Source organism: Toxotes jaculatrix, chromosome 5 (assembly GCF_017976425.1).
Source record: "Toxotes jaculatrix isolate fToxJac2 chromosome 5, fToxJac2.pri, whole genome shotgun sequence".
NCBI classification, from domain to species: domain Eukaryota; kingdom Metazoa; phylum Chordata; class Actinopteri; family Toxotidae; genus Toxotes; species Toxotes jaculatrix.
In genome coordinates, this window is record NC_054398.1 from 680,001 (window position 1) to 699,052 (window position 19,052).

At 46.2% G+C, this 19,052-nt stretch overlaps 1 protein-coding gene across 7 annotated transcripts in view; it reads left to right on the top strand.

Annotated features, from left to right (window-relative positions):
- The window catches only part of akap13 (A-kinase anchoring protein 13), a 61,277-nt gene that overhangs the window by 33,908 nt on the left and 8,317 nt on the right, over positions 1-19,052 (top strand). For 2 of the 7 annotated variants that reach the window (XM_041037582.1, XM_041037585.1), the window contains exons 12-36: positions 1,794-1,866; positions 3,232-3,335; positions 4,304-4,487; positions 4,915-5,095; positions 5,451-5,531; positions 5,882-5,941; positions 6,097-6,277; positions 6,494-6,602; positions 7,457-7,499; positions 7,775-7,886; positions 11,520-11,682; positions 13,603-13,670; positions 14,095-14,152; positions 14,284-14,458; positions 15,166-15,272; positions 15,482-15,628; positions 15,725-15,834; positions 15,925-16,068; positions 16,490-16,615; positions 16,707-16,824; positions 17,034-17,154; positions 17,656-17,786; positions 17,889-17,965; positions 18,052-18,118; positions 18,311-18,425. In XM_041037582.1, coding sequence (XP_040893516.1) covers positions 1,794-1,866; positions 3,232-3,335; positions 4,304-4,487; positions 4,915-5,095; positions 5,451-5,531; positions 5,882-5,941; positions 6,097-6,277; positions 6,494-6,602; positions 7,457-7,499; positions 7,775-7,886; positions 11,520-11,682; positions 13,603-13,670; positions 14,095-14,152; positions 14,284-14,458; positions 15,166-15,272; positions 15,482-15,628; positions 15,725-15,834; positions 15,925-16,068; positions 16,490-16,615; positions 16,707-16,824; positions 17,034-17,154; positions 17,656-17,786; positions 17,889-17,965; positions 18,052-18,118; positions 18,311-18,425 — 2,855 coding nt within the window. The remainder of the gene's footprint in view (positions 1-1,793; positions 1,867-3,231; positions 3,336-4,303; positions 4,488-4,914; positions 5,096-5,450; positions 5,532-5,881; positions 5,942-6,096; positions 6,278-6,493; positions 6,603-7,456; positions 7,500-7,774; positions 7,887-11,519; positions 11,683-13,602; positions 13,671-14,094; positions 14,153-14,283; positions 14,459-15,165; positions 15,273-15,481; positions 15,629-15,724; positions 15,835-15,924; positions 16,069-16,489; positions 16,616-16,706; positions 16,825-17,033; positions 17,155-17,655; positions 17,787-17,888; positions 17,966-18,051; positions 18,119-18,310; positions 18,426-19,052) is intronic. The other 5 variants (XM_041037583.1, XM_041037587.1, XM_041037586.1 and 2 more) reach the window with 5 other exon arrangements.

The following is a 19,052-nucleotide window of genomic DNA, read 5'->3' on the forward strand; positions in this document are numbered from 1 at the left end:
CATTCCTCAGAGATTTTTCTTGGTCCATATCAACATGGCAGCATCACGCATTGCTGCATATTTGTGTGTGTGTGTGTGTGTGTGTGTGTGTCACGTCCAGCAGAGATCCACTTAGCATCAGTCATCATCTTGCCTGCTGATGTGAGATAATATAACATTGTTGCTGGAGATTCAGTAAAGAGCAGACGTGGTTCCATTCACGCTGGTATGGAGGATGAAACAGAGCTGAGCCAGTGCTCGTACACACACCCAGCATGTTCAGGCTCAGCTGCAGGCCGATCAGTGCTGCCTGTTGTCTCCTGCGTGTTGGAGAGTCGCTCTTTTGTGCAGATCTCTTGTCTGCAGGATGTTGATAAGAGACAGAGCAGGACAACATGGAGTGAGGACAACAGATCCATTGAGACAAGTGGACAAGGGGACAAAGGAGCCATTGGCTTCACTGACTGGCAGTCACTCTACTAAATATGAGGTCACTCTGATGGCTCTGCCCACGGGGGTTACACAACAGACCAGTGGGGTGACTGTAAAATGCATTCGAACACACATCACACACACATGAATACACAACACGTTCCACTCAGCCCTGTTCCATCTGTAAGCCATTTACATTATAAGATAGAAGATGAAACTGTCCGCTCACATGATGAGAAGCGACACTGTGTATACTCTGTATACGATTTATTTTCTGACTGAACTCTGTAATGTCCGTTTTCATGGTGATGAAACCATCCAGTCTCCCATCAGCCCCAGGCTCGTTCTGTACGGCTCCTTACTACGACTTCCTGAATGAATAAAGCTCAACTAATTAACAGTAAATATAATGGAACATTTGTAATTGTAAGCATCACTGAAAATACAGTTTAACACCAACAACACAAATCAGAGTCAGATATTTAAAGTCAGATTTTAGTGGTAGTAGATTCAGTGGTAGGTGGATCCTCTGTGACATGAAGAGCTTGTCTCCTGAGCAATCCTATCCATCACTGAGAAACCAGTCAATGCTGAGCCCAGACACGGTGCTGTCATGGTGGTGCTAACAAGCAAGCTGTGAGCCAGTTACAGTGGAGTGTAGACACTGCTCACTGTGTTTACACACTACTGGGGCTGCAAAGCCCATGAAGTCCTAACCCTAACCCATAGAGGCTGCAGGGAGAGCCTCTGCTGCTGGGACCCAACCCCGGGTCTGATCTACCTGGGGTGAGTCACCTGAGTGACATCACTGAGGAGGTGTATCAGCAGGAGCCAGAGGGTGAAGGAGGCGGGCTCAGAGCATGAGTGTGTGTGTGTGTGTGTGTGTGTGTGTGAGTGTGTGTGAGTGTGTGTGTGTGTGTGAGAGACGCCCCTCCTACGTCTCTCTCACTTTACACTGGAGCAGCTGTGTCTTGTTGCATGGGTGGAACAATCATATGCTTGTGACTTGTGAGTGTGTATCAGTGTGTGTATTAGTGTGTGTATCAGTGTGTGTATTAGTGTGTGTATCAGTGTGTGTATCAGTGTGTGTATTAGTGTGTGTATCAGTGTGTGTATCAGTGTGTGTATTAGTGTGTGTGGTTCCGCTGGTTCATGTTGATATGCTCACACCATCGCCTGTGGGAGTGTGTGATGACATCATGTTCTAATACAGATGTGAGACTCTGACAGACAGAGGAGTTCTGCTTCATCTCTCCATGAACAACCTACGAAGACGCCTTTAAGAACAAGTCAATCCTCCAACCAGTGAAAAGATGATGACCCTGTTTTCTCTTCATCAATGATTCCTCCCTCTTCTTCCTCTCTTTCCTTCTGTCTGTTAGATCCAAAGAGAGACAGATGTTTTCTGCCCTGTCCAGCCCAGCCCTGAGCCCAGCTCAGCGACATCATGTGCAGGTAAGACGGTCGAACGGTTAATTCACTGGAAGAGAAGAAATCAAGAGAAACATCTTAAACGATATTTATTTCTGCGTCCTGTTCGCTGATAAACACTGAACAGAGCTGGCTGACTGGATCAGTGCTTCAGGACGTTGCTGCATGAATATGGAAGAATCAGCCAAAACCACACGTTTGGTTTTTGAATTCATCATAAAAAAAGATGAAAGCCAAACATGTACAGAGGCAGTTTTAAGTTTGTTTGGTTTTTTCTTGTTTAAATTGCAGCACATCACTGGATTACAAACCTCTTCCATTCTTCTTATACTGATACACACATGAAGTCATTGAAACTCCAAACCAGCACAGCTGGAAACCTTAAACTCCTTAAATAACAATTAATTGGACATGACTGATGAAAATGATTGATTGAAGAGAATAATGGATATATTTAATTTCTCTGTGTGTGCTACGTTTTCTGTTCAGTGTTACGACAATAAAAATGAAGCTTTGCAATTAATAGAAAGACTTTGTCTTTCTATAAACAGAGCACAGAAGCAAACATAGATTAGGAGACAGGTACAGAGACAGAGAGACCAGAGAGAGACAGACACAGGACGATGGGACAGAGAGGACAATACCAATGACCAACCCTGACAGCTGTTTGCTCCTGTGCTCTGTTTCCTATCACAGCTGTAACCTGCTGAGCACAGGATCCACTCACTGTTCTGGGATCTGAATGCTGTCCCTCTAACATCGTCCACTTCCTGTGTGTATCATGTTCCATATGCTGCATGTCCTTCTCCTCCTCTCCTCCATTCCCAGCTGTCCTATCTTCCTCCTCTTCCTCCTCTCACCCAGCCCGGCCCTCAGCAGGACAGTCCCCCATATGAGCCGGGTTCACAGGGAGCTGTGTCTGCTGATCTGGGGTCAGACTCTGGGCCTCTGTAAAGCTCTTTGAGACAGTTTTTCATTGTGGACAATTCTATGTAAATAAAACTGAATTGAATTGAAGTCAAACGCAGGCACCAGTCATCAATAAATGTTGCCTACATAAGAAGCACAGCATGATCTCAGCTGTGGGTCAGACGTGTGTGTGTGTGTGTGTGTGTGTGTGTGTTCAGCTTCTGTGGTTTCATGTGATGCTGTTAGATAATGATGTGAAGTTACCATGCAACAGATGACTCTGTACAGCAGAGAGTTTCAGACACACGCTCGAGCTGGCTCTCTGTGGTTTGGATGATATGAGGTCAGCTTCCTGTCTGCATGGATTGCAACCAGGGCTGCAACATGTCACATGTTCAGACTTTGCACCATATAATCCCTGACCCAGGTGTTTTTGTCCGTGTCCCTCCTCACTTTGCTCTCCTCTGCTTTTCCTTTCAGACTTTCATCCAGCCGGAGAAGAGTGTGTGTCTGTGTGTGTGTTTCACACAGACAGAGACAGCCTTAAAGTCAGTGCTGAGCTGGATGACGGTGTCTTTAAAAAGGTATAAAACCCACACACACGTGTATATAATGTACATAAAAACTGGTGTTGTGGTGTTAGGTCAGCACAGCAGCTGGCACTGGGAACACACTCAGCTCCCGTCAGGCTCAGGAACAAACAGGCTGGTGAACTGAGTGTTATGTAACAGACCTGGGAACACGTTACCCTGCAGCTTGGCAGGGACCAGAGGAAACCTGGCTGTTTCACACTGTGCATGGACACGGGGTCGTAATCGTCATAGTAACAAGGAAGATATGTGGAACCTTAGAGTGTCGCTGAGTGTAGTTCTCTCACTAGAGAAAGGATCAGTATTGATGTAGTGTGTAAAACGTGTGTGGATAGTTCTACAGAGAACTCTGTAGAGAACCATGAATGTTCCATGCGTGGTGCTGGGAGACTGCTCCAGAGTGTAATCAGCTCCGTGTGACTCATTTGTTCTGGAAGAGGCCATTTCCATGGCCTGCTCCTCCACATGTGTCTGAGCTACAGGAGGCTGCTGTGTGCCACTGCCTGCTCTCACTGGCTCAGTCAGATGTGGATTCTTTAAAAGAACAAATTACTTTGTAAGAACAAAAGACTGAAAAATGGGGGAGGAGAACAAAACTTTGCTTTCAGATTCAGATTCTTCAAACTTTATTGTGTGTGTGTGTGTGTGTGTGTGTGTTTCTTTTAATGGTATCAACAGTTAACTGAACATTTGTGGTGTCCGAGCCTCAGGCAATCAGAATGGATAATCTGGTGTTTTATTTTCTCTAGTTTTTTATTTTATTTTATTTATTTAATTTAGTTAATTGGTTTGGTTTTGTCCCACTCAGGGACCTACTTTATGTTGCAGCACCGTCATTGTGAATTGGACTTAGTTAGACTTGTATTTATCCAAAAGCCATGACTGATGCTGCAGAGTCTGTTCTTGTGAGACTGTTTGTTTGTTTACCAACTTTTTCTCTTTTGTATTCATTTCGTCTCCAGCCTGAGCCTCCCCCCTGTGATGGACGAGGGGACAGAGGGGTTCGTGTCTCCCTCTCTTCCACAGATGATGCATCAGTGCAGGGAGCCCTCAGTCCCAGTGAGGTGGCTTGGTCAGAGGACACACCTGGCAGTGTGGCCCCTCAGGGCTCCAGGCTGTCCTGGAAGTCAGAAACTGAGGACAGAGGTAATGCAGACAGTGTCCACTCGCTGTGTGTGCTCCTCCGTTTCCTCTGAGCTTTCACTGTCACCAAAGGATCTGAGAGCAGGGTCAGATTCCAGGCTCACTCTCTGTTTCTGAGTGTTCCACAGTAACACTGTGCACCTGCATGTACTGAGCGTGTGTGTGTGTGAGTGTGTGTGTGCACACATTTTAACTGTATGAACAGGTAGCTGCTTACAGTGTTGTCACTGATCAGTGTGTAGGATTTTCTGTTTTTTATCATTCTGTGTGTGCTCAGTGCTCAGGATCCTGTGTGATCCAAACTTTAAGGTCTATGAGAAAAAATCCTGTTGCTATATCACCTGCTGTGTTTCACACAAGCCATTCCCCTCTGAACAAGGAAAACGTCACCATACACAACAAGATCATCATTTTCTGTTCTGAATCCTAGGAGGAGGAGGAGGGACAGAAGTAGGAGGAGAAGAAGAAGAGAAAAAAGACCAGCTTCCAGAAAATCCTGTCTCTTCTGCCATCTTCCGAACTTCCATTCGATCCTTGTCTCCGTTCCGTCGTCACAGCTGGGAGCCAGGAAGGAGCAATGCAGCTGCAGATACTGACCTCACACAGCGCAGGTACTGGTTTCCAACACAGTCAGTCAGCATCGTGAGGACTGCACAATATGTAGTAACCCCCCGAGCACCTGAGGGACTGGCCGGGCTTCAAACAGCCAATCAGAGGAGCGTAACTAACCCCACCACAGCCAGGTTCTCTGGCATGTGCCATGCATGTACTGCAGTGCCATGCATGTACTGCAGTACATGCATGTACTGCAGTACATACTGCATGATGCACTGCATGATCTTCTCTTACAAATGTTTGAAAAACATTTGTAAGAGAAGATCAAGACAAAATAATCAGAGAATCTGAAAGGAGTCGGTTACTGAGTGAGACAAAAGACATGCGTCTCTTCTTTCTGTCCACTAACAGACCATCTGTCCCGTCTTCCAGCTCATTGAAGAGCCTGTCAGGAGAGGTGAAGAGAGTGAAGCCCCCCCTCCATCGGAGAAGGTAAACCTTTCATCTTTCACCTGCTTCATCGACACATCACCCAGCACATTCTTCTTGTTACTGCTGTGGATTGTGTGTGAGAGCCAGTGTCCAGGCCTGTCCACATGAGACAGCCTGAGTTCCTGAATAGTGACTCATGGCCAGAGGCAGAGTCTTGAGCTTACGTCCACACAGCTCCTCCGCCTGTGCTGCTGTCCACACATCAGCAGGCTCACAACACACACACACATCCTTTCACTGTGATACCATCGACATCATTAATCCATCTCCTCTGACAAACATCTAATCATCTCTGTCTGTCTCATCTTCCATCATCCGTTCTCCGTCCCTCTGTCTTTCCATTTCTCCAGTATGAGCTGGTGTCCATCCAACCTGCATCCTTCTTATCAGGAGCAAATAGACAGCAGAAGGTAAAGAGTACAGGTCAATGACAGTAAACTGGTTATGTGTCATCTGAATATTCCCATTCAAGGACACACAGCATCACCCAATACAAGCAAGTGCACAGTGGGATAAAAGATAAAAGACAGTCGTTTGTGTTCTTGTGTTGTGTTTGTGCACCCAGCTACAGTCTGGAGGGTCTCGAGGTACAGAGGGAAGGAGTCCAGGCTCAGAGTCCGAGCCTGAGTGATCAGGAGGAGCGGGCTGCAGGCAGGAGTCTGCGGCTGGACACCAAGGACAGGGGCTCTCTGGTGTCCCTCACTGAGGAGGAGCAAGAGGGAGACGGCACCAGCACTGACAGCCAGGTGTGTGTCTTTATATTCTTTGTGATCTGCTCAGGGTGTTTTGTAGCTCCGCTGCACTTCAAACATTCACTCCACACTTGTGTGAAACGGGGGAGGGGCCAGCAGGGGGTCAGCTTGTTGGCTCTGTCTGAGCCGCTGATCTGCTCGTACCCCCCACACGTCCCAGCTGTTGTTCTGTTTAATTATTTATATTTTTTTTCCAACATTTGTTTTTAGATGTCACATCACGTACTGTCAATGACAACCAGCTGTCCTGCCATGTTCCATCACCAAACCCTCACCAAATCCATCTCCATGGTTACCATCAGTCACCGTGATATAGATGGTGAGTTGCTGCTTCGCTCTTCATCCTTTCCTCCTGTCTGTTAGACGGACTGTTGAACTCATGCAGTAAAATTGTCCTTTCACTTGTCCATCTGTTCATCCTGCTACACCCATCCATACTTTTTAGTGAGAGGATTTCCTCGATCAAAGCGACGAATCAGCTTTTCCCTCAGTTTCTCCCCGTTCCTCCCCAAAAGTAGACACTTCTTTTCTATTGGCTCTTCCTCCAGTGATGAGGAAGAGGAGGAGGAGAGTAAGTATGATGAGTGTTTCCTCTGTCCGTGTGGCGTCCTGTAACACTGCCCAGCAAAGTGCCGACTAAAATGTCCTCACCTGCTCGTGGAGCTGCAGAATCAGACAGAGACACTTCCTGCTTCCTGTGTCCTCTGAGGCCGTCAGCTGTTTACAGCTCAGACTAAACATTTCTCTTTGTTTTCACACGAGACGTTTGACACAAGTGAATCATGGGAGTGTTGAGAAGTGGATCAGGAGAGTGTACAGCAGTGTCTCCTTTGTCAGGTTAATCTTTTCCATCTGCTAACTGACCTCTGACCTTTTGGTTTGCGTGGACATTGTCTGCTGCACAGAACAGATTGCTGTATACTGAACGCTGCACACGACCGAAACCAGTTTGATGTTCAGGTTTTTTTGGACTTGCTACGTTGAAAGGTGTCTGCTGTACTGTGTGTTAGCTGGTAATAACCCTGAGCCCACCAGTCTTCCCCTCTCTGTTTGGTATTAACCTTTTTTACTATCAGAGCTCTTCTCTTGAGCAAATGTCAGTGAGCAGACGTAGCTTTCAGCACGTTGGTGCTGGCCTGATCCGATGATGGCTGTCCTCTCTGCTTCCTGTAGGGCTCAGCTCATTCTCCAGCAACTCCGGCTCACTGGAGTACAGGTAAGAAGGAAACTGATGTTACTTTACTGCTGTCAGATATAGGATTGTTTCCCCGTCTGTCTGTGGATGATGTTTTCATTTTTAAACACGGTAACTTTTCAAATACATGTCATTCAGTGCATGGTACCATCATTTCCAAATGTTCCAAAATCAGAATGTAACATGTAACACAGCTGTGTTACTGAGGGACATGCTGAGGTGGCTGTATGTTGATGCTACCCTCTGGCAGAGAGCGTCAGCTGACTGGCTGCGTGATGACTGTGCTTGTTTGTCAGTATTTCAGAGGAGGAGCCGGGCCCTCTGCGGAGCGATACTGAGGGAAGAGGAGGGCCGAAAATCAGCCGCACTTTCAGCTACCTCCGCAGTAAGATGAGTAAGAAGGGAAAGGTGAGTGTCACAGTGACCTGTAGAAAGCACATGGCAGAAATAAGCCTTGGGTATGTAGACACCTTTCATTTCGTCTGACTGAGGTGTTAGGAAATGTTGGGCAGTCTCTGGTGTGACGTTTGTAGCCGTGTTGTTGACATTTGAAACCATATTTATCTAAACTCTGTAAAGCAGAGGTGTTTCGGCTGAAGCAGGATGTTAAGTTAGTAGTATGTTTGGTTGAGATTAGAGAAAAGCACAGTGATGATGGTGATATTCTCCACCTTCCTGTAACTGGTGTTTTACTGCAGGAACACATGACACGTGGACGTGTGTGCAGTAAGACACTGATGAACATGGTGAAAGTCATAGCCATGTTTTTTCTGTGTCCATCCGTCCATCCGTCCTGTTCTTATGAACGTGATAACGTGGTTCCCCTGAGGCAATTTTTTAAAATTTGGCACAAACGTTCACTGGACTCAGGGATGAATTGATTCGATTTTTTTGGAAGTCAAAGGTCAACGTCACTGTGACCTCTCATCCGGCTTATTCTTGTCAGAAATGCCTACACAGTGAAGCTAACAGTGAGACAGACACCGGTCAGGTGGTGTCATCATCGGTCTCCATGAACCAACATCACGCAACAGGAAGTCTAAACAGCTCTGTGGTTTCCGTGTGGTTCTTGTAGCTCATATCCATGATGTAGCCCTCTGTATTTCAGAGCCCTGTCATTTGTTCTTTTTGACTCTGGGAGCCACAGGTGCATTCTGGGAGTGCAGTGTTCAGGTCATAGGGTGCTATGAACTCCTCAGATGACACGATGGTGCCTTAGGGCTTTGTAGTGAGGATTTTAAATTCTACTCTGGATTTTACAGGCAAACATGCAGAAACTAACACAGGAGAATATGATCTGAATGTAGATGTTGAATGGTGTTAGGTGTTAAAAGACATATCCTGTAGCAAATTACAGTAACTTCAGTTTTATCTGAGTGTAATCGCAGAGAATGATCAGTCACTCAGGTGTTTACTGAGCTGATTGGTTTCCTCTGGCTTCACTGACAGGTACAGCTGGGTATTGTCTGCATAGCAATGGAAGGTTATGTGATGTTTCCTAATAATGCTGCCAAAGTAAAATGTATATAATGTGAATAGAATTGGTCCAAGCACAGGACCGTACAACTCCATGTCTCACATTTACATCCACAGAGGATTCATCTTTTATTAGTTCAATAAATCGTGCTCATCATGAGAACTGTCAGGAAACAGTGTGCGTACTGATCTGTCATGCTGATGGTGCAGTGTGACATCACCAAGGTGAGAGTGCATTTGGACTCCCGCAGCATGTTTATGGATATGTGCTGACATGAATGCAACGGGGGACACTGTCCTGTCAAACAGCCTGTTGTCCTGCTGTTCTTACTGCAGTGCGAGCATTACTCATGCCACTGCCTGTACACCATGTAAACTTGTGCATTTCATTCATGCATCCCAGATACAGCAGAGGGAGAATGTGTCTCCTGCCTATCAAGCTGAAGATAGAACTGAAAGTAAATACAAACTGAAGTGAAACTAAATATTCAAATAAGTGAATAAAAAGAGAGGAATAGAACAGAAAACCCCACAAATATTTATTAAGATAAAACATCCAGCTGTTTAACAAACAGTAAATTAAATAACAAAACAGATGTAAAAGATAAAAAGATGTAAAACTGAATAAATTAAACTAAACAGTGTATCATGAAATATTTGCAATTTAAAATTTTTGTCATCAGATAGCAGCCTACATTTTGTGTGTGTGTGTGTGTGCGTGTGCGTGTGTGTGTGTGTGTGTGTGTGTGTGCGTGTGCGTGTGTGTGTGTGTGTGTGTGTGTGCGTGTGCGTGTGTGTGTGTGTGTGTGTGTGTGTGTGTGTGGAGGGGGGGTTGGGGGGAGTTATGCTGAAACTGTGACATTGTGAAGAAGGCAGGAGCTCTGCAAACACTGCAGACAGACTGTGAAAGAGGAACTGTGTGTGTGTGTGTGTGTGTGTGTGTGTGTGTGTGTTAACATGCAGATGTTATTATGCTAGCTCACTTCCTGATTTGAAAGCAGACGGAGGAGCTTGTACACAATGACAGAATCAAGAAGACAACAGCAGGATGGACAGACAGAGAGAAATGCAGGTGGGATTCACTCTGAGGATTAGAGGCAGACAGGCAGACAGTGGACAGACAGGCAGAGTATAGAGAGGGAGACAGGAGTACTGTTACAGCCATGCTGAGTAAGAGGTTCAGTCGCTCGGTGAGGTGGAGAGGAGAAACGGACTCAGATGAGGTAAGAAGAGGATGATGTGTGTGTGAAAATGAGGATGATGACTGTGATGATGATGAAGGGGACGGTTGTTCCCATGAGGTGTGAGGATGCGGTGTTTTTAATGAAGAGGTTGTTTGTTGGTAACAAGGTGCAGTAAAAGAGGAAACACATCATTAGCAGGTGTTTGACCGATGACTTCAGCGTTTCCCTCCGTACGGTGAACACAGCATAGAGACGCACACTTCCTCACCCTGGAGCTTGTTTCATCACATTTGCAACATGAGAACCTTTTCCTGTCTCATCATAAGACACACAGTGGTTGTGATGTGAGAGTCCTGGACGAACATTTATCTGCAGTGTGTCTGTCTGTGACACAGGAGTCTCACAGTCACTTTAATGAAATGGACCAATCAGTGCATGAGGTGTGTGACTGTTCAGAAAAGTTAGAAGTACAGTCAGACTCACTTCTAACATCAGAAAAGTGTGTGTGTGTGTGCGTGTGTGTGTGTGTGCGTGTGTGTGTGTGCGTGTGTGTGCGTGCGTGTGTGTGTGTGTGTGTCTCTTCTGCTCTGTGATGAATATGAAAGTCATCAGAGCAGAAGATGAGCAGCTGTCTGTATCTGTGATTAAAGACTCAGCAGCAGCAGCAGCAGTCACCCAGATGAAAAAGATAGCAGAGTTTCTCATGATGCTTCAAACTGCTGACATGAGACCGATTTTTTTTTTAGAGCACACTGAATTAGCATAAAGTCCCTGATGTCAGTGCAGCCCTGACTGGGCTGATGGAAGCAGTGAGTCACAGCACAGTGTGTTAAAGACCTGCATCACTTCTTACACAAGTGTTATCTGCACACACACACACACACACACACACACAACACGAGCTGATCAGAGATCAGAGATACAGACAGGGTGAGTTTCCCTCTATGATTTCCTCTGACTGTATCTGAGCAGCCAGACCAGCACTGATACTAACGTCAGCAGTGTTTCTGTTCTGTGTGGAAAACATCCTTCAGTTCAAACTGTGTATTGAAATATTCATATGAGTAAAGGAACACGTACAGAATCAGTATGTGACATGAACTTTAACTGTTCCAGCTGTTCCAGCTGTTCCAGCTGTCAGTTTCAGGTTTTCTGTATCTGAAGCAGCAGCTGCTCTCAGTCAAGGTGCAGAGACAAAGACGATCGAGGGAAAGAGGAGCCACTGAGATAAATTTCAAGTGTCATAGCAAAGGATCTGAATGTGATATTTCAGGTTTTCCTTTTTAATCAATGTGTAAAATCTCTAAAATTCTGTCTGAATAACAGATTAGCCTGAATATTTTCTCTTTGATTGTCTGTGTCTTTCTCCGACTGCTTCCAGGAGAAAGACAAGGAGCGAAGAGGAGAAAAGGAACGAGAGAGTAAAGAGAAAGAGAAGAAGAGTTCAAATGCTCATGTCTTCATCCCAGTCAGTCCATGTCCCTCCACAGCCTGTCAGCACTGCACCAAACCTCTGCACAATAAGGACACTTTCCTCTGCAACAGTAAGACTCACTCAGACCTCTGTCTTTCTGTCTCTACTTTGTCCGTCCCTCTTCTTTCATTTCTCCTTCCATTCTCTCTTTTCTGAGAGCCTGGAAGTTTTCTTCTGTCTCATCTTAACTTTCCTCCCTCTCTCTCTCCATCCGTCCTTCCTCTTTTTGGTTCCCTTCTTCCTCTTTTTATCCCTTCTCCTCCTCTGTGGGCACTTCTTCCTCTTGTAGTCATTTCCTTTGGTACTTTCAGTGTAGTCACATTGTTTTTGTAATAATCACAAATAAAAAGTAAGAAGCTCACACTGATTTCACAACACGTCACATGTGATGTGAGCAGGTTATTTTCTTATTACAGTCACTGTGTTTCACGTGGAGTTACTTCAGTCAGTGCACTAGTTTTATTATCAGCCATATCTTCACATCGTGGCCTGAGGTGTTAGCAGGACTGTCAGTACCACAAACAACATCACCCATAGTCCTTCAAGTGCTCGTGGATGAGTGCGCCCTCACACCCACGTCCACAAATACCCAGCGACTGACAGCGGATCATCCTGGACACACTCCAAGCAGCAAGCACATTCAGAATCTCTCCAGAAGTGTTCTTGTTATTATCAGTAGTAGTATTAGTGTGAGTACTATAATGTTTTCAGCTAAACATCCTGAAGTGGGAGCTCGCTCTGTCTCTGTCGTTTGTGCATGTTTACTTAGTGAGTGTCACGCTCAGGTCAGGAGGATGTTTGGAAACAAGCAATCAGAGGATTGATTAATCATCACACCACTGATTTATTTCTGCTTATTTCACGCAGCTTCCCTGATTAATATCCTTTAAAAGATACCGCTGGTCATCACCTCTCAGCTCCAAGCTCACTGGTTCCTAATGAAGAAAAATAAACCTTTAAAAACACCTCGCACATATATTTTTTCAGTTTTTAAAAAGAATCAGTAATTTCCTAAAACAGCTGAACACTGTAGTTTTTAACAAACATACAGGAGGAAATGGTGCATGTGTTAATCTGCACGTGGTGTGACCAGACGTCTCCTGCCCAGTGATTTCAGTTTGATCCAGAGGGATCTGATGCGTTCCAGACTTGAAGCCTGTGGTAGAACGTAGCTGTGTCTGAACTGACATCAGAACATGAGAACACAGCTCATATCTCTGTAAGTGTTTAGAAAGACAACAAGCATTAAGTTCCTGAATCTTTGAACAAACTGTGAGAATGTAGATTAGAAGAGTCAAACTAACAGGAAGTTGGAGGTTTGAAGGGGCAGAGGGATGTAGGCAGCGTCTCTGTGTAGACGAGCGCGGCAGCTTTCACACTCTTTCTGCTGATGTGGAGTATTTTTGTTTTAAAAGTCTGAGATGTGCTGGTGTGTGTGGATCCCCATGAACAGCAGCATGAGCGGAGGGACCCTCTGCTAACTTCTCAGTTAGTCTCACCGCCTGTTGCATCACTCTGTGTGTGTGTTGTCATAGCAACAAGATCAGTGTTAGTGTGGAGGGAAACTGTGTGCAGAGAGCACAGCAGAGTGTGTGTGTGTGCAGGAAATGGGAGAATGAGATCATTTTGTGTGTGTGAGTGTGTGTGTGAGTGCGTGTGTGAGTGTGTGTGAGTGTGAGTGTGTGTGTGAGTGTGTGTGTGAGTGTGTGAGTGTGTGAGTGTGTGTGTGAGTGTGTGTGTGTGTGTGAGTGCGTGTGTGAGTGTGTGTGTGTGTGTGTGTGTGAGTGTGTGAGTGTGTGAGTGTGTGTGTGAGTGTGAGTGTGTGAGTGTGTGTGTGTGTGTGTGTGTGTGTGTGTGTGTGTGTGTGTGTGTGTGTAGCTGTAGCTTATCTTCTCAGACAGTGGCACCTCAGTAGGTTGTGTTGTGTTTGTGAAGTCATTGTACAGATGAAAGCGCCTGTTGTGTGACGATCTTCATGTGTTGTTTGCAGACTGTGGAATTCATGTCCATAAGAGCTGCAGAGAGAGTGCGTCTGTCTGTACAAAGAGCAAAGCGAAGGTGGGTCCGACACACACACACACACACACACACACACACACACACACACACACAGACACACACACACACACACCTGCAGTGCACCGCTTCTCTAAATGTTTCTGAGTCCAGCCGTTCACCTCTTCACCTGCACACACGGTGAAAAGAGAAGAAACATCAGCTTCAGTCTGATTTTCTGCTCCGGGACAATAAACATCTGTGATATCAGTCGGCATAACATGGAATAATAATGTAATATAATATCATAATGCTAACCATGTCCCTTATTTGAATCTATAACCTGCTGCTTTAGATGGACTCACATACACAGTACCAGTCAGAGTCTTCAAACACAATCCCAGTCACGTTCACAGACGACATACGTTTCATGTCAAAGACCAGACGTTGCACTTTGCTCATAATGATGTCCTGTGTTTGTCTTTAGCAGCAGTCGCTGGTGCCAGAACCTGCTCCTGGGTCAGCTGTTAACATGAGGAGCAAATGTAAGAATTCTTTGAGAACCAATGATACACAGTTTGTATAACTGTGCATTTAACAGTGTCACTGAGTGAGCACACACTAACATGTTACACAGTAAGAAGGAAGTCCTAAATTAGCATTTTTTTATATCTAGCTACATCTTCAGCGTCGTCTGTATCATCCGCATCTTCTTCATCATCACGGGAACGGTTTTCCGTGGTAACCACCCCTGACGACCAGCTTCCTGTAGTGTTTCCAAGGAGACACCCCAGCATCTTCAACCAACAGAGTAACCTTGCCAAGAGCATCTCCACTAGCAACATAGCAGGGTGAGGAGAGCACACACACACACACACACACACACACACACACACGCACACACGCACGCACACACACACACACACACACACACACACACACACACACACACACACACACGCACGCATACACACACACACACACACACGCACACGCACATGCACACACACACGCACACGCACGCGTACACACACACACACACACACGCACACACACACACACACACACACATGCACACGCGCATGCGCACACACACACACAGTGACTCAGTCCTCTGAGACTCTCAGTGTCCAGATGTGTTGGAGCATCATACTGATCCACTGCCTCACTCAGAACATCTGTGGAATTGTGTACATATGCTATTAACAGCACACATTAACTTGCTTCACATCAGTGTAAATACACTTTTGCCTTTCGTGAGATGAGATGTCCTGTCACTCTGCTTCTTTAAACATTCGTTTAAAGCTCTGTTGTCCTGTTTTTGACCCATTGAGGTCAGAAAACAACAACAACAAAACAAATAAACACAACATGTAGCTGGTTTATAGGTTTTATGCTGCTGCTGAGCACCATGGTCCTTCAGGTGGGGTGGTTTTTGTGTGTGCCTGAAGAATCTGACTCCAACATTCTCTCTCTGTTAGCTCTGTGTTTGGTCTCTTGTTAGATGACAACAGTTTCCTGAGAGTCAGTGTTGTTAAAACATTCTTGTTCCTCGTAGGTTGGAGGACGTTCCACTGAAAGGCCTGAAGTTTCTGTCTCAGTCCACCGACTCGCTCCATCAGGGGAGCAAAGTCAATGCCTCAACTGAGTCACTCACCGATGAAGGTAGCAGCAGCATACACACAACGTACACACAACATCCACACAACGTCCACACAACGTCCACACAACGTCCACGCAACGTCCACGCAACGTACACACTGAAAACAAGTAGAGAGACTCCTGACTGGAGAGAGTGTATTTGTTTGACAGAGCTGATCTAGCTGATGTCTGCATGTGCTGCTCTGAGTATTTCTGTGTGTGTGTGTGTGTAGGCACTGAGATGATGGACAGTCAGCTGATGGGAGAGTTTGAGTGTGACATTAAGGACCTGGAGGCTGATTCCTGGAGCAGCACAGTGGATAAGAAGTTCTTAAAAACGCTGAAGAAAGATGAAATCAAGAGACAAGACGTGATCTATGGTAAAATACACTGCGACTCATGTTGGGAGAAAGACTGCTGCAGACATGTCCTGCCATGTCCATGCATGTGGAGATAAGAGTTGTTTCCCTCTACAGAGTTGTACCAGACAGAGTTCCACCATGTGAGGACACTGAAGATCATGTCTGAGGTGTACTATAAAGGCCTTCAGAGGGAGGTTCAGCTCGAGACTGAAACTCTGGACAAGGTGAGCGAGCTGAGGAGAGCTTTCACTGAAGGACATACACCATCATTAAAGTACCCGATTAAAGTCTCGTCTTTTGGTGATTTTCTGTAGATTTTCCCGGTTTTGGACGACTTGTTGCACTTGCACACACAGTTCTTCACCCAGCTTTTGGAGACGAAGAGAGCATCATCAAATCAAGGACAGAGCAACAACAGCATCCTCATCTGCTGCATCGGGGACGTCCTGGTCAACCAGGTAAACAGGAAGTAGAAGAAAAATAGATGCAGGGATGATGACGCAGACCGATCAGAGTGACAGTGAGACAGGATCACTTGTCCTCTCTGCTGTACCTGCATTATTTTTACAGTATAGAGTTCTTTTTGAATTTGGATACTTGCATATCAACATGCAGGTTGATATTTCTGTGAGGTTTCAAAGTCCTGACAGTGTGTGGAAGTTGTGTAGCTGCTCAGACGGAGGTAAAAGCATAGAGACGACAGGAGGCCTGCCTTCTCTGGGGAGCATCTGTTCATTTGAGTTGGATCGTTCCTGAGCAGGAGACATTGTGACGGACGCGCTGGAGGAAAGGAACTATAAAGAACTATATTCACCAGAGATCCAGCAGCTTGAAGGCTGGTTTTCCTTCCTCTTGTCTGAGTGTTGTTGTTCCTTTCAGTTTTCAGACTGCAGTGCCGATCGTATGAAGAAAGTTTATGGGAAGTTCTGCAGTCGCCACAGTGAGGCCGTTAATCTCTACAAAGACCTGCACGCCAAAGACAAACGCTTCCAGGCCTTCATTAAGGTCCGCTCTCATCGCCATTCTGTATATTTAACATGTCAGGGGATCTGCCTCACAGGTCATCTGCATGTTGTGTGTCTTTGTGTCTTTGCAGAGGACAATGAGCAGCAGCATTGTACGGAGGCTCAGTATTCCAGAGTGCATTTTGTTGGTCACTCAGAGGATCACCAAATATCCGGTTCTGATCCAGAGGATACTACAGCACACTAAAGGTGAGGTCTCACACACGTCCTGCGATATGTCCCTGAAAGACTCTGCTGTCACTGAATGGAACCAGAATCAATGTCACACAGGTAGATTTTGAAAAGTCTCACTGCAAGTGTTGAGTGTCGCTGCTGAGCCACAGTCTCATACAGTACATCAGAGAATCAGAGGAGCTGACTGTCACTGCTGGATGTCTCTGTCCTCTGTCCTCTCACAGACTCGGACGGAGACCACAGCAGCGTGTGTGAATCACTGCGCTTTGTCAAAGAGCTGATTGCAGCTGTGGACAGTAAAGTCAACGAGCAGGAGAAGAAGCGCAGGCTGAAGGAAATCCACAGGTACACACACCTACACACAACTACACACTACACGTTAACCCCCAGCCCCACGCAGTCCTTCACTGTCTTCACTCTCAGCTGAGGCTCAGAGGTCATTCTGTTCCTTGGAAACAGAAGTTCAGAAAACAACCTCACCACAAAGTCCAGTAGTAGCTGATGAAGATCATGTGATGTGGTTAAAAGTTCCAGACTGTGACTGTTTAACAACTCTACACTGTGATTTCACTTTGTCCAAATATTCCTAAAATCTTTAACGATATGAGGAACCAGTGTTGTATACTACAGTAATAATCACTGTTTTCTGAATTACCTGCATTAATGTCAGACACATGGGATAAATGAGAGTTAACATATATTATTTAATTAATAAGCAGTAAGCCTCGTAACAGCACCACGCTGGATATACAGGATCGGTCGATACCTCTCGCTCAGTCCAACGTGTCTTTTACCAGTGCTCTTCTCTGTACCTCAGTGTAAACCTGAGTTTTCTGTGATCTCCAGTCGCACTGACAGTAAGTCCATCATGAGGATGAAGAGTGGTCAGATGTTTGCTAAACAGGACCTGATCAGAGGGAGGAAGCTGCTGCACGACGGAGCGCTGCAGCTGAAAAACTCTGCTGGACGACTGAAAGGTTCTCAGTCTCTGCTCTGAAAGACAGTCATCGCTTTGTATTATGTGTCATACTGTGTTTATACTCTGCGCAGACAGATCATCTGTGTCCTTCGTCTTGCAGATGTCCATGCCATGCTCCTCTCCGACGTGTTGGTCTTTCTTCAGGAAAAGGACCAGAAATACGTCTTTGCGTCTTTGGTAAGCAGCAGTCTGTGTGCTCAGTCCGTCCACATGCTACGGACTCTCATGAGCATTGCGTTTAATTTGGAGCTCTTTGTCCACAGGACCAGCGCTCTACAGTCATCTCTTTACAGAACCTGATTGTCAGAGAAGTGGCTAATGAGGAGCGAGGTCAGCCATTTTCTTTCCTCTCCATTCTTTCTGTTTGTGATCACATCCTTTCTTCTTACACAGCATTGCATCCCTTTGTTAAACCTGTAGCAGCTGAATTTCCACACAGACTGTACTGATGTGACTCAGCGAAGTGGACGAACGAAGGCTGAGCTGTTGTGAAACAGTGATTCAGCGTTTTGTCTCCTGTAGGTCTCTTTCTGATCACAGCTGGTCCAGAGAGACCAGAGATGGTGGAGGTGTTGGCCAGCAGCAAGGAGGAGCGCAACACATGGAGGGCCATCATACAGGACGCCATGCACTGCATGTGAGGAGCCATGCACACACACGCACACACACGCACACGGACACACGCACGCACGCACACACACGCACGCACACGGACGCACGCACACATGCACACACACGCACACGGACACACACGGACGCACACACACACGCACGCACACGCACGCACGCACACACACGGACGCACACGCACACACACACACACGCACACACACACACACGCACACGCACGCACACGCACGCACACACACACGCACACACACGCGCACACACGCACGCACACACACGCGCGCACACGCACACACACACGCACACACACGCGCACACACACATACACACACACACGCACGCACACATACACGCACGCACACACGCACACACACGCACACACACACACGCACGCACACACACACACACGCACACACGCACGCACACACACACACACGCGCATGCGCACGCACACACACGCGCACACACACACACGCACGCACATGCACACACACGCACACACACGCGCACACACACACACACGCACGCACACATACACACACATACACACACACACGCACACACTCTTCCTTTTATTTTAGAGTTTTCTGTCATGTACTGAAGAAAACCATGTGATAAACCATCAAATGATCTGATT